At 36.1% G+C, this 15278-nt stretch overlaps 1 protein-coding gene across 1 annotated transcript in view; it reads left to right on the plus strand.

The window, feature by feature from the left end:
- KIF18A (kinesin family member 18A) overlaps positions 1–15278 on the plus strand; it is a 38631-nt gene that overhangs the window by 1774 nt on the left and 21579 nt on the right. The window contains exons 3-9 of the mRNA XM_048948259.1: positions 249–406; positions 1229–1333; positions 2445–2555; positions 6202–6399; positions 9701–9877; positions 10639–10713; positions 10953–11059. Coding sequence (XP_048804216.1) covers positions 249–406; positions 1229–1333; positions 2445–2555; positions 6202–6399; positions 9701–9877; positions 10639–10713; positions 10953–11059 — 931 coding nt within the window. The remainder of the gene's footprint in view (positions 1–248; positions 407–1228; positions 1334–2444; positions 2556–6201; positions 6400–9700; positions 9878–10638; positions 10714–10952; positions 11060–15278) is intronic.

Raw genomic sequence — 15278 nt, forward strand, 5'->3', positions numbered from 1 at the left:
AGTAAAGAAATATCTTTTACTTCAACTGCTTGTGAATTAACTTGGAATTAAAAACTTGAAAATATGTGACTCTTGAGATAGCTTTCTGATTTCTGTTGTAGAAAGTGAATATTAGGTAAGAAAATTAAATAGTTTGTGAAAACAGTGGTATAATATGATGGGGGATATGAATGTCCATTTGAAGTTTGTTCTTGTTTGGCCTACTGATACCAAGTGTATGTTTTCTGTTTTTTTTTCTCTTAATGCAGTGCTAGCATATGGTGCAACAGGAGCTGGAAAGACCCATACAATGTTAGGCTCCCCTGAAGATCCTGGAGTAATGTATTTAACCATGATGGCACTTTATAATTGCATGGATCAAATAAAAGAAGAAAAAATATGCAATGTTGCTGTGTCTTATTTAGAGGTAAGTTAGCTCCTGGATTTAGTATGCTGCTTTTAAGAAAGCATAATTTTATAAGTCAAGTTAAACTTCATATTTCCTCTGTCATCATACTCATTGTGAACTATTCTGGGACTTTAGAAATGTATCCTTGATGGGACTGTAACTGAATAGTGCTCAAATTTGATGTTACTAATAGATACCTGTTACTGTCTTGTATCTTCCAAAAAAGGCCAATCTCTTCTAACACATTCATTTCTCATTCTAGTAATACCTGTCCTGCAAATTAGTTAAGTTCCTTGCTCCTTAGTTAAGTTCCTTCTGTCTGTTAATGGATACAGGAAGATACTTTGTCAGGGATGTTAGCAGTAATTTCCTGTTAACACTGAAATTGCACAACTAAAAGATGGTTAATTCCTTTCCAGTAATATTCAGTTTGGTTTTACTGCATCTCAAGTTAAAGAAATGCTTCTGTGAGGACTGCTATGGTACTGTTTAGCTCACTACAAAAAAATATTTTGGTCTTTGCTGCCGGCTTCTCTTCTCTTTATCTTTTTGGCAGTGCTTGTCTGTTCTTACTAGTACCTATATTTGCATTGCTGCAAAGCAGCAGTAGTACAATGACTGTTACATTCTAGCCTCCATTAAGTCAAGTGGAATAGTAATTAGCAATAGGGAAGGAGAGTGAAGAGGAATTAAGCTGTTACACAGACACTGGTTTATTCTTATCACAGAATGTCACTTTGTCTTAAAATAGTAATGAAGAATGAGGTTGCCATTCAAATCGAATCCTGTCGAGTATGACAGGGTAACTTTTCTAAAGAGATTTTAAATTCCTTCTCAAAGGTGTACAATGAACAGATCCGTGATCTTCTGGTCAACTCAGGACCGCTGGCTGTTCGGGAAGATGCTCAGAAAGGGGTGGTGGTTCAAGGGCTAACATTACATCAGGTATGTAAATAGGTGCTCAAACTCAGGAGGCTCCACATTATTTGAGGTCAAATTTGCTTGTGATTGCACAGTGAAGTTGCTTGTGACTTAGTAATTCTTGTGGGTTTTGTTTTGTTTGTTTCGTTTTTTGCAATCATCAGGAGTAACGTAATAACCTGCAAGCCTACTAAATAATTAATGCACGTTCTGAAAAAGCTACTGGTGTTGTTAAATAGAAATTGATAAACATTTGTCTTTGTTACCCAGCAGACACTGCTGGTTTGATGCTTACCTTCAGGTTGTGGAAAGCTTGTTGTTTTGAGAAATAATCTTAGTATTTCTTAAAGGACTTCACTGTTTTCAATGTTATGCGTGAGTGTTCAACACTTCTGCAAATCTTGTGCCTAGAACTTGAGTTTTTCTGTTTGTTTGGTTTTTTTTTTCTTTTTAATAAAGACACTTAAAAAAAGTGCTGTTTCCAGACAAACACAGCAACTTCAAAGTTGTTAATGCAACCTCATTTCCCAATCTGATAATTAATGTCATGGACCTAACTTTTTTCTTCCTGCAAAATTTTGGAACCTGTTAAATGCTATGTAGTTTCCAACTTCGATGTGCAACAAACAATGAAGGCAGGAATCGCATTAGTTTGGTTCATCCTTTAAAGGCCTTCTCTTCCTATGCTTGAGTTTTGCATGAAGACAGTACTATATTCATGCTTGAAGCATTAATACAACAAAGATTAATTAAGGCATTCTTAGGATTTCTAACTATGGATAGTACTTGCAGATTTAAGGGTTTTTGGTAGGTTTTGTTTTGGTTTGGCTTTCAGAAGTGTTTTCAGTTTCTGAAGCTCTTAAGTACTTTTCATGCTTTAACGTTTTCAGCTGAAAGTGTTTGAAGGGCCTCAATTCCAAAACAGCAATTACTATTCACTCTATTTTCAGGTACCTTGGTTTTCCTTTAAGGTGATTGTTGATTTTTTTTTTTACCATTTTAATATCTATCTATATATATATATAGATTATATAGATATATAGATAAGAATCACTGTAAAATCTTTCAAGTCTTATACAGCTAATGAGAAAGAGGGGTGAAAAAAAAGTACTTACCCTGTGCTCTATTTTTAAAGCCAAAATCAGCAGAGGAAATCCTTCAAATGTTGGATTATGGGAATAAAAACAGAACACAACATCCCACAGATGTGAATGCCTCCTCTTCTCGTTCCCATGCAGTCTTCCAGGTAAGATGATGCAGCAGATGTACACCAGTATTTCTATAAGTTTTACTTGTTGCCTAAATTTGAATACAATGGAAGCTTTTAAATGTACATCTATATGTCTCAGACCTTAATTTTAGTGCTCAGAGCTAAAAGTCTTCCAGTTCACTGCTCATACTGAATAGAGTTGGAAGCAAACACGAGGAAAAGCTTTACTGCTGCTTGCACACTATTACAGTGTCCTTCCAACTGCAATACAAACTGGTACAAAAAAATTATTTAAAAATGGGTCCTGTTACCTAAAGCTTGTTGATACATTGGCTGCTGCCTGTGGCAAATCACATTATCTTCTATTATGTACATGTTGCTCTTCTGGATTGAAAAATATTACAAAGCAACTTGAGCTCTTGTCCTGGCATTACAGCTCTATTATTATTTAACTGTTAGACAGTTGTTAACTGTACCTGCAAACTGAGGCCATGCTTAATAATGATAGGCAGAAGTTGACATTATCATTTAGATGATGCAAATACAAATAGCTGTAAAATAAGTACTCCAGATCTAAATTTCAGTCATTATTATTGACAATAAATAACAATAAATGTTTGACATATTTACGTATTTCTGAAGTACCTAACAGTAAAATTCCCTCACTAAAAGTGTTGGTTTTCCTCTAGCTTAGGCTTCTGTTTCAAATTGTCCTTTCTCATTTCCTCAGATTATGTGCCTATGGTCATCAGTTCAAAGCAATGAATTCGTACTGAATTGGGTGGCTTGATTGCTGCATGGTAACCCATGTGTGCAGCTTTAATAAGGCACAAAGCGCACTGCCTCAGACTGAGGTCAGAGCACAAACAGCTGATTTCCTTGTTTATTTGGGGCTGGAGTGTCTTATCCTCACTTTTATTTGACAGCAAAGAGTTCAGATTTGTTTCATCAGACAGGCTTTGCATTCATCTCAGTTCATTTCTAAAAATGGCAAGCAATTAAGTAAATTAGGTAGCTGTTGCAGTCTAGTGGTATTTTTAACAGGAAGGCAAGCAATTAAGTGACTAGAGTTACTGGAGTGTTCATCTTCTCCAGCCTGCATTCTTTGTTTACTCTGGCAAATTGATCTCAGTGTAGGTATATTTACTCATTAGCAAAAATTGCTTAAGTACCAGAAGAAATAAACTGTATTGACAGAATGAGTATGTTTGTACTGTACTGTAATTTTGTTGGAATGGATGACCAGAAGAAACATCCTGTGTGGAGACTTGATCTTTCTTTAAATGTGTTGTTGCAGAGTAATTCTCCTTAGAGAACAGGTTGGAATAAAAGTGCTTGAAGGTGAATGGGTTGTTAATTATTGGCAATAAAATAAAAACATAATGAATTGAAAGATCCTATTGAATCTACATGTTGTAGGAACAAAAAATTCCATTTCTGTGGATGTATGCATAAAAAGCAAGGTAGGTACCATTCGGGTACCTACAAGTATCTTTCATTTTGAATGTATATGAATATACTCTAAAATGGTGTGGTGCATCAAAGAGTGCAAGTAACACTGAAAAGATAGTTTACAAAATACTTCTAAAGAAAGCGTTTGACTTGAAAGAAACAAGAGGTAGTGTAAGCTTATGCAGCTCATGTGTATGGTTTTTCTCCAGGTCCATTTGCAAGATGGTTATTGCTAATAGCTTTCTTATGACTTCTAAAACTAGTATAGTATTTCTCTGAACTCGAGAAAAGGGACAGATTTATTTTTTAACTAATCTATGTGGGTTCATCCTCTGTTTTTTCCTGGTGGTGGTGGTGGCGGGCAGAGCAGCCATGATAGCATAAAATGCACTGGTTGTGTCTTAGTCCCCATAAGCCACTGCAGTCAGCTAGATGGAATGCTTGACAGAACTTAATATTCCTGGTTAAATGTCTGGATAGTCTGACTTCCTCACAAAGTGAAGCATCTCAATATGGAGACTTGACATTGCCATGTCATGGCTCTACAAGCATGTTCAGCAGTGTAATGAAAGGCACAATTCTTTCACAAGAACAGTTTGATTCTATTCAACGGTGGTGTCAACAGGTTACTGTAGGTAGCAAGGTGTGTGTGTGTGTGTGCGCGCGTGCTTGGTAGTGTTCCTAATATGCTTCTTCTCTATAGTGAGATAATCCTGAAATTTTACTAGCTATCAATAAAGACACTCAATTGCTAACTAGAAAAGCTTTTACCTTACTGCTGGAAGTCATTCTTTGTTTTGTTAGATAATCGTGTATCTCAACGGTGTGATTTAAGTAAATATCTACTATTGTCGGTTTTCATAGGAAGACATAAGGCATTGCAGCATTGGATTAGTTGTTCATTTAACAATGAATGGCCTTTTTCCACAGAAGTGACTTGATGCTTGAGGTTGTGAGGGGGAATATGTCATTTATACAAATGTGTGTGTGTGAAATAATAAAAATAAGTTGTTTAATCTTAATACTGCATTCTGCACGTGACACTTAAATGGGATAATGCTGTCAGGAGCTACATTGATACAACATAACTGAAAGTTTCAAGTTTAAACTAATGAGTATTGCTTGAAGCTAAGTAAATTCACAGCCGTACACTTCTTAAATTTAAAGGGGGGATTTTAGGTACTTTGTCTACCTGAGGTCCTTATTAGCAGCTCTGGCATCTCTAAGAAATCAGTACAAACTAGTCAGCTCGTACTGTAAGTAATTGCTTATGTCAATTTGCAGCTATTTCCTTTATTTACACAACACTGAAAGGGTTCTGTTGATGAATGAAGAAACAGGGAGGATTGTGCTTCGGGGCATTTCCTATATCTTTTGGATTTTTATAAAAGCTTGAGTCATAGAACATGATTTGGCTGTCACTCCACCTTTCTCTAGTTGACTAATGGTTGTTAACTGTATATTGTTAGAGTGTTACCAGCCTGGAATAGCTCCTTGACAATAATAAATACAGAGAAATGGCTTTTCTCTCTTGTTCTATGTTGATCTCACTAAAATGGTACAATGGGTCTTGATTGTATTGTTTGATGCAGAAATATTTACATTTGGTATAGACTTGTTTACTCCCCCACAGTGCAACATGACAGAAAATACGAAGGGCAAAGAGGGGTAGGTTGGGAAACCATGTGGTTCAAAATAAAGGCTGTCGAAGGGGGACAGAAAAAGTTACTGCTCTGGAAAAATGCAACCAGTTCTGTCACTGGGTAAGATGTTCCATGGAATATATCGCTTTTTGGGTGAGGTCTGCTCTCTGAGTCGTGTCCCCTCCTAGCTTCTTGCCCACTCAAGCTGACTGGCTGGAGTGGAGCAAGGGCTGACTGAGCAATGGAGAAGGCTTTCATGCTTTGTTAGTACTACTCAACAATATGAAAACATTAGTGTTCAACTGTCCTAAATCTGAAAGACAGCAACATCAAAGCTTGTACGAAGAAAATTTACTACTCCCCAGCCAAATACAGTATACAACCATACTCAAATTTTTTTTTTCCTACCTGAAGCAGGTGAATTTGAGGAGTCAGAAATGATGTTCCACTAGGACAAACTGCCTGTTGATGCCTATGGAAAGGCTTAACTTAGAATGCAAAAGGATTCCAATGAGAACTTCTGACGATGTTAGAGTAATAAGACGCTGGATAGTGGTCAACTAACTTTTTTTTTTTTTGCCTTGTAGATTTACTTAAGACAGCAAGACAAGATAGCTAGCATTAGTCAAAATGTTCGCATCGCCAAAATGTCCCTCATTGACCTCGCAGGATCTGAACGTGCCAGTGCTACAAATGCTAAGGGAGCTCGTTTTAGAGAAGGAGCAAACATTAACCGCTCCCTGCTAGCTCTTGGAAATATCATTAATGCCTTGGCAGATCCTAAGGTACGTGGTGCTTTCCCAAACCGTCTTCGACTTCTAGTCTTGTGGAAATGTTTTTGTACATGATAAGCATTAAGTGTTGCATCTTTTTGACTCTTATTGTTTGTTTGTAACTTCCTGTTACATGCCTGTCACCATGGAGTATATCAGAAAATGTATGTAATAGGGCCTCTGTAGACTCTGCTGAGGGGTGGGATAGGGAGGGAGTTGTTTTATTAACTTTTTAGTTACTGAATCATCTGATGTAGCTTAATTTTAGCCACGTGAGCTTTGTTGCTGACAGTAACTTCCATATGAAAGAGAAACAATGTGTTTTAAGTATCCTAATTTCATATCTGATTTATATCAATGATTGGAATCATTATCCCATGGATTGCTTTAAGGTTTACTTAGATAAACTAAAGGTTTAGGATTTTCCTTCACAAGAAGAGTGTTGAATGAAAATGTCCTATACTGTGTTGCTTAAAATCAGAGCAGAAATCCTAAGGTTTTAAACTGTTACAACAGTTAGGGATTCTGCCCATCATCACAGAATTGCAGAATGGCCAGGGTTGGAAGGGACCTCAAGGATCATGAGTCTCCAACCCCCTGCCACACGCAGGGCCACCAACCTCCACATTTCATAGCAGCCCAGGCTGCCCAGGGCCCCATCCAACCTGGCCTTGAACACCTCCAGGGATGGACGGGGCATCCACAGCCTCTCTGGGCAGCTGTTCCAGCACCTGACCACTCTCATAGCAAAGAACTTCCCCCATTATCAACCATGTATGAGTCTATTAGGTTTGATGACGTGCATCTGAACTGTTTCTTGTTTTTTTTTTCTTACCTCCTAATTCTTTCCATTTTGTGAAACACACGTTTTGCACAGTAACAGAAATTAATGGATAACTTTCTAACCAGTTCATCATCATAATGGAGATTCATTTGAGAATTCTTTTTATTGATTTGGTAAAAGGGCAGTATGTTTTGTACATGGAGGCCACCTTACTAATCTTCAACTTTTAAAGTGAAAAATCAGAAGTATCCTTTTATAGAAGGAAAAAAGAATAGCTACTTTCTGTAATGTGTTTTTGGAGAAACTTATTTCCTTTCTTTCCACCTCAGTTTGTGGTTAAACTAATAGACATCATCTGATTGAATGTGTGTTGTACTGTCAATAGCACGAGAACTTCAAATAAATGTTGAAAAGCAGAATTGAAATGATACAATTATTTATCAACTGCTTTTCAACAAGATGCTGTTTTTTGTGCATCAGGAAAAGCTTTCATGGACATGCTTGCTTTCCTGTTTCTTCTGTAATTACTTTTTTTTTTTTGTCTTTCTGTATATTTGACTTGATTATTGCAATCCATTTCTCCCCTCCTATTTTTTTTGTCAAGATTGCTTCCCTAAAGTATTTCATACTGCTGCTAATGTTCCCACCTGTCTTTAAAGAATACTTTCCTTTCTAGTGTTGTCATCGTACCTTGTATATGTCCAAACCTGTCTTGTCATTAAATCTCTTACTAGAGATTGTTGCTGTGTACTTATTTCCTGCATTGCCTGGGAGGACCTTGCATTTCCTTATCCACTTTTCTAGTGAATGCTATGTTCTCATCTTTGTTTCTCTTATCTTCTGGCTATAAACTGACTTTCAAATAGGCCAGTCAGAATCCTTGTATTTCCTTTGATCTTTTCAAAGTATTATCCTGTTTCAACAAGCTTTTTTTATTTTTAAGCTTTGTCCCTATTCTAGTGTTTTGTTGGGTGGGGTCTGTAAGGTATATTTGCTCTGTATGCAAGATGTTACCTGTTTGGTACAAATGTCCAATAGGAAAAAGTATAGGTATTTAATAAAACAGTTTTAAGATAATTGTAAGAATGGATGTAGTTAAGGTACTATAAGGTACTATTAAGGTACTACGTAGGTAAGGATACTATATATAATACTTCCCTTCAGTTACTTTCCATTATAGTCATACGAGGCAGAAAAACAAGAATCAGAGTGTGTCTTCATTGCTCCTATGGATAGGGAATGAATTTGTTGTCTAGTCAACACAATATTTTCAAGAAAATAAACTGGAAAGCTTTATTCCCTATTCAGGAATGGCTGCCAAAAATACAACTTTACTTACACAGAGCTACTTCTAAATTTAAAGGGGTTTAATGAATTTTGTTTGTTTTTTACCCTACTGAGTGTTTGCTGGTTCAGTTATTTGTGAGGACTGTTAGCAGAGATTTGAAGAGCAGGGAAGTATGCCCTTCTAGTCAGTAGTAAGTTGTTAATTCTCAACTGATCAGTTAAGGGGGTTGTCCTGTCAGGCTTTCCTGCCTTTGGCTACAAATGTTCTCTACCTTGCTGGCTGCAGGGTCTTGTTTCCCAGATCACGAAATGCCTTTTTTGTTTTGGGTTCTATATTCAGTGTTTATTTTGAAGGGGGAGACAAGGTGTGCGTTATGGATTTGATTGGTCTTTTGTGCTCTTTCGCCCACCTTGTTTGTGGCAGTAAATTATTCTCTTGATCTGGCTCAGCAGCTCAAGGGAAATGGCATGAACAGTTGTGTGAGAGAGGGACGAAACAGTCTGAATTTTTGCCAAACTCAAATCCACAGCTTGCACCTCTTGGTCAGCTAGCAATTTCTCCTTTCAAATAGGGTAAATGATCAAAGCTTTTATTTCCTGTTATGCTGCCTGGCAAAGCTGCAGACTTCCCCTGCCGTCTTGTTGGGGTAAAAGGCAGAATTTAGAACCTGTACCATTTTATATAATTAAGATAATTCACGTTGACGTATTCAGTATGGGATTGGGGTACTAATTGCTTCTGTACTATGAGATGGAGAGTGTAAATGTAATGAAGGAAGAAGCTTTACTGAGCGAACTCAGGCAGCTGAGTTGCTTGGAGAGGTGGTTGAGTCAATATCATTGCAGGTAATCAAAACTCTACTGGACAAAATTCTTGGCAGCTTGCTGTAGCTGAGAATGCTTTGAGTAGAGGGATCTCGAAAGGGACTTCAACCTCAATCACTCTGAACTGAAATGGTTTGCATAGCCTACTTTTTTATGTTAGTTGCTCACACCATAAGAATTTTTGTTATATTTTCAGACATTGGGAAGTAACCTGAGCAACAATTCTGCTATAGGGGTATTAAACAATTCTGAGAGGTTTAAAGCAGATTGTAAATGTGATTTTGAGGAAGTTGATTTATGTAAAAGAGATATTGTAAGTCTATTTGTCATGTTTGGTGGTATTCCTGAAAGGGTAAGCAAACACTGAAGCATATGTAAAGTACAGCTGCTTAATACATAACAATGTTTTCTTTATAGAGCAAGAAACAGCATATTCCTTATCGAAACAGCAAGCTCACTCGTTTGTTGAAAGATTCCCTTGGAGGAAATTGCCGAACAATAATGATAGCTGCTGTTAGTCCATCCTTTATGTTTTATGATGATACATATAATACTCTTAAATATGCAAACCGAGCAAAGGATATTAAGTCTTCCGTGAGTATATTGGCATTTATTGATCTTCTGTCAAAGTGTAGTAATATCTTCTTAGGAGAAAGGTTATTTCTTTCAGAAGACTATTTCCAATTTACTTACCTTTTTTTCCTCAACATTCTTTTGTTGTCTCTTCTTTCTTCATCTGGGTGTTTGTTACTGAGAGTGAGCTGAAAAGATTTTGTCTTCTGAGCCTCAGATTTAGAAATAATCTTCAATTGGTGAAATCCACAGCCAGTTTCAGTGTCTTACCATTCTGTATTCAGAGCTCAGTAAAGCACATGAAAGAAGTATCTGAACAGTTGTGCTCGAGCCAGTCCAGCTCTGTCACAAGTAGCATTCAACTGGAGCTGAGAATCTGAATGAGCTTCTATTGACAAGTGGAAATCCGTTGTGGCTTCCTGTCTTCTGCTCTGTAGTATCTATTTAGACTATTGTGACTTTTTAATAATCCTTTGTACTGTGATACCAAAATTTCTTTTACGTACTATGGATACATACTATAGAATTTTACTGTAATTTCCATTTCTGCATAGTTTTTTATTTTTAATATTTATTGCTGTTGTAAGGAAAACTATATGCAGCAGATGACGTCAAAAGCTAAAAAGTTCAATTCTGTGGCCAAGCCAGAAATATATTCATCCCTTTCCTCAGAGTATAGTGCAAATGTAATTATGTAGTACTTAAACACAGTCTGTTTTTATGCAGGGAAATTAAAAAAAAATCTCCTTCATGAGTTATAATTTGTTTCATTTCTTTAACAGTTGAAGAGTAATGTTGTTAGTTTGGACAGCCACATAAGCCAATATGTTAAAATCTGCAATGAACAGAAGAAAGAGGTACGTTATAATCTATTGTTAAAATGTTGTCATATAACTGCTACAAGCTTGAATTTTAAAATAAAGTTAATGTGATTGCACCTACAGGGCAAATATTGTCCTAATAATTCTGTGTTAAGTTAAGGAATGTTCTTTTTTTCAAAAAGGATATCACTTAGTGCTATTTGTAAATATGTTGAGACAAATGCACAAAAGGATGGTTTCAAAAATCCAGCTAAAAGGTACCTCTTTTGTTTAAGATCATGATGCTGAAGGAGAAATTGCGAACATACGAAGAAAAAGCAAGCATCCATCAAAGCCAGAATTTTTCTGTAATTTCAAACCATCAGCAAGTGGAAATACAAAGGTAAATTGATCACCTGAAGATTTTTTCTTCATGACTGGGGTTTTCCTGATTATAAATAATAAATATGTAGTAAAATAATATATAAGTAATATAAAATAGATAATAAAATAATAAAAATATCTGTAGAGTGAAACTACTCTTTCAGTGTTGGTTTTGTAACTCCTAACATTGTTTTACATAGAGTAGTGCAGTACTGCCACTCTTGTTCAGAAAAGGTGAATTCAGAATGCAACAAGTACTTGAGGAAGTATTTTAACTTACTAGGCAAACTATTCAACGAAATCCTGTGAGATAATCATGTAGTCTGACCATCAAGAAGCTGATATGACTCACTGACATCATGAATTAGATCTATGATGAAGGTCTTATATCTATAACTACTTTCTTGTGAAGTGTTTGCTGATAATACTTCTGTCATGTAGATATTATGGTGTGGATTATATTGATACCCATAAAATTTTTGTTTAACTGCTGGTACCAAGAATGTTTGTATGTGTGATAGGAGATGGAATCTAACTGGAGTTATGAGCTTTGAGAAGTAAGCATATGATTATTAAAATGTTTCTGTGATGGGATTTGTTAAGCTTATCTTTGCCTTCGTTACTGAAATGAAGCTATTTCATTGAGGAGTTAGGTATTTTTGTCCCAAAGCTACCAGTAGTCTTCTGTATAACTGTGCATATGAAATTCTACCACTGACAATACAAAAGATGTTTAGGACAAATGTTCTCATAGAAGCTCCTGTTACTCTGTAGGAGTAACAAGTTCATTCTGAGTACCAAAACCTAAAGACTTTGAGGGGGAAAATAGCAACTTTCTTCAATCTCAGATGTATAAACTACTATATTGTATTAACTACCATATTATAACCTCAGTTTTGAGATAAAACTTTTCTCTTGAGTCTTACTCTCTTTTGAGCCCATACTTAGCAATATTGCTGTGAAGTTATTTTACCTTGCCTTTAGTTTGGATCTTATTTTCTTATTGTATTAGTGAAAGAACCAACACCTGCAAGTGATGTCTTGCTAAAAGAACTTTTTAGAACTTGTGTGCACATATATATAAAAAAAAATGTATGTTTGCAGACCTGGTAGTGTCCTACTATACAAAAATGAGATGACATTAGTGAAATATTTTCAACTTAAAATGCTCAGGACAGATCTTGTTTGTGTCTGTGTGGGTAGCACAGAGCTGGCTTAGGGTTGTTCATCGAGGTGTTGTTATTCACACTGAAATATCACTTCATCTGCTAATAAGATATAACTAACAACTGCCAGCCAGATAATCAATAGGAGGAAAAAAAAGGTTGGGGGAGGGATGGGGTAGAGAAGGAATAAATCATGCAACTATTAAGTATATGTAGGCTGCATAGGAGGACAGAAAAAGAATGATAAATGTAACGGTATAGGTTAGTGTTGCATTTGAGTGCTGTGTAATAAAATAACACAATATGCTTTAGGAAAGGGAAAAGCGTAATAGAAAGTTTTGTGATAGATAACTGTGGAATAATCTTGTGGGGTGATGCAAGCCCATTCTGTAGGACTTGGAAAACTAGACAGTCCTTGAGTAAGAGAGAACAGTTATTTTTTGTTAATGGCAAACTGATCTTCGTAACCTAAAAAATGGGAAATCACTTTCTTGTAAGGTATTATAGCTTTTAAGGTATATTATCAATAAACTTGTAAAGCCTAGACTAGTAGAGAAGATATGTTTCTAGGAGAGATGTAGTAGAGTTTCTCTAAGGTTCTGTTTGTAAATTGTAGGAACGTTATCAAATGGAAATTGGTACTCTACTGCATATTTAAAAAAAAAATAAATAAATCTATATGCAATAGATGCTGTTGTTTCTGCTCACAGCCAGGTTAACTGTTTTACCAGTAACCTTTCAAGGTGAGGAACAGAGGGACGTATGAATGCCAGCTTTCAGCAAAGCCACTTAATTTGTTTTTGTGGGCTGACAATGTAGAATGCGTAAATGACAGCAGATGCTGTTATGGCTGACAATTATTTCATCAGTAATACCTTTCCTGTGAGATTTGGATGGCAGGAACTGGAATTATTCTTTCACATAGAAACTCAGTCACATTAGTAGGCTGTTCTTTCCTATTGCTTTTAGATTTGTCAACCTTCATGATGACTTCATGATGTTCCTACCAATCTTTCTGGTGTGACAAGAGAATACTTAAGATATTTATATGTATTTGTTACACAATTCAGTATATCTATATCTGAGAAGGTTAGGTTTTGGTTTGAAGGTCTAACTGGGTCCGTCCCTTCATATCTCATCATATATTCATATCTCATCATATATTCCTGACATTTATCCACCTACTTAGTTCAGTTAATACTTTCACTGGCGTCTTGAATGTGTTTTCTACCTGGGAAAACCTTCTGAGATAACAGTAAAAATCCATTTCTTCAAATTGCAGAAATTTGAAAATGTTTACTAAAGTAGTGCCCGACAGGATTTCATGGAAATTGAGCTAGTATTAAAATCTTCCACACTCTTAGGGCAGACTTGACTGTTTAGCAACAGATTAGGATCTTGGAGATTTTTCAAGGAAAGGAGGTAATCTTTGTTACATTTGTTTGGCTAAACCTAAGCTTGTTAAGGTTCATTGTGTATGTGTTTTTTATCTGCTGAAGGAGAAGAAATTTATTATATATTGTTTAGAGATGTATTGTTAGCATCAAGTGTCTGGATCAAAACCAAAGAAATTACAGCTGTTAGGTATCTTTGGCTGTGCTTGTGAAAACTCTTCAGAAAATAGTTAAGAAATTGTGTAGGGGGAAATGCTTTTACTTACTGGATATTGGTTGTCTCTTCATTCATCATAAAGTACAAGTTTGATATTTTATTGGAAAGAGATGGTAAAGTGTCATTCTTATCTGCAAAACGTTAGCTGTTTGGACGAGTTCCTTATTTAACTGTAAGTTTAAGGGGTCATTTAATGGATTACTTTGTCCTGTCTAAATATTACCACTTTTCTACCGTGGCATATATACTACAGTTCTGTGAAGAACATTCTTTGTTTATCTATATTCTTCTCTCTTCTATCTAAATCAGGGTTTTGACTGCTATGGCTACACCAATTCACAGATCCCTAAATTAAGGGTATTTGAAAAGTTTTATTAAAGCATACTAAGTAATAGTATTGCATGATGAGGATTTTGAGGCTAAGCCTCAAAAAAAAAAAAAAACCAACAAAGATATCTTCCAGTGTGATCTGAAAGGGGTTTAGGCTCACTTGATTACTCTTCTTGCTCTTTCAAACCTAGAAGTCATTCCTGTGCTTTCTGTTGACTAAAGCTAGGATATGTGATGTCTGCCAAACTTTCAAGTCTTCAGCCTATTGATGCAGACCTTGGACACTGACTTTGGTACTGCCACCCGTGTGTAGGTCTGTGAGCTCTGAAAGTAGGTAGTCCAGAGATAATTATATCCTGCATGTGCTTACAGGTTCACTCTAACATTAAGTGAAGAATAGGAAAGATTCTTTCACAGAAATAAAAGTATGCTTACTGAGAAATCCCTCTCAAAGCAGGAGTTTTGCAGAGGCTTCTCTGCTTGATACTGTAGCTGGGACACTGATCTTTAACTACACAAAAGGTTCATTTATTGGTACATAGTGATAATAGTTCCTAATAATTACAGAGTGCAGGAGGAGATTCTATTCTGTAGCTTCACTTAAACTGTTTGCAGAATTTTACTGTTGTTAAAATAATAGAATTTGCCATCACTTCTCTGCTGCTGTATTTCCAAAGCAGGTGGGAGGGGCTGTGTTTCTATGGATACTGTGGAGGCAAAAAAAAGTTTCAGCTGCTTGTGCAAACATTCACTCATAGGGTGACTGTTTGTATAGATAGTAATAGTGTAAAGTAAAAGCAGTCATGTTCTGCAGGAGAATATCTTACTCCTTAAAGAAATTTTTCTAAATTCACTGTGTGTCTGTACAGATCTTTACATCAATACAGTAGCATTGTCTGGAGAACTTTGAGCAAGACTCCTGGGTTTCTGAAACTATAGAAAAAAGTTACCTGTTCTTAAAATGCAAGTAATAAGACAGTTTGGGCTGTTCAGAATTCAGATTATGAAATTGCTGTTTCTGAAATGCGTTGTCTAAAAGTTAACTTTATGGCAAGAATGTCTCTTCAGCTTGTTCTCTACTTCAGCCTATGCTCAATTTTATAGTAACTGTACAGCATTTCATGATGCTCT

The sequence above is a fragment of the Lagopus muta genome, chromosome 6, assembly GCF_023343835.1.
Source record: "Lagopus muta isolate bLagMut1 chromosome 6, bLagMut1 primary, whole genome shotgun sequence".
Classification (NCBI taxonomy): Eukaryota; Metazoa; Chordata; class Aves; order Galliformes; family Phasianidae; genus Lagopus; species Lagopus muta.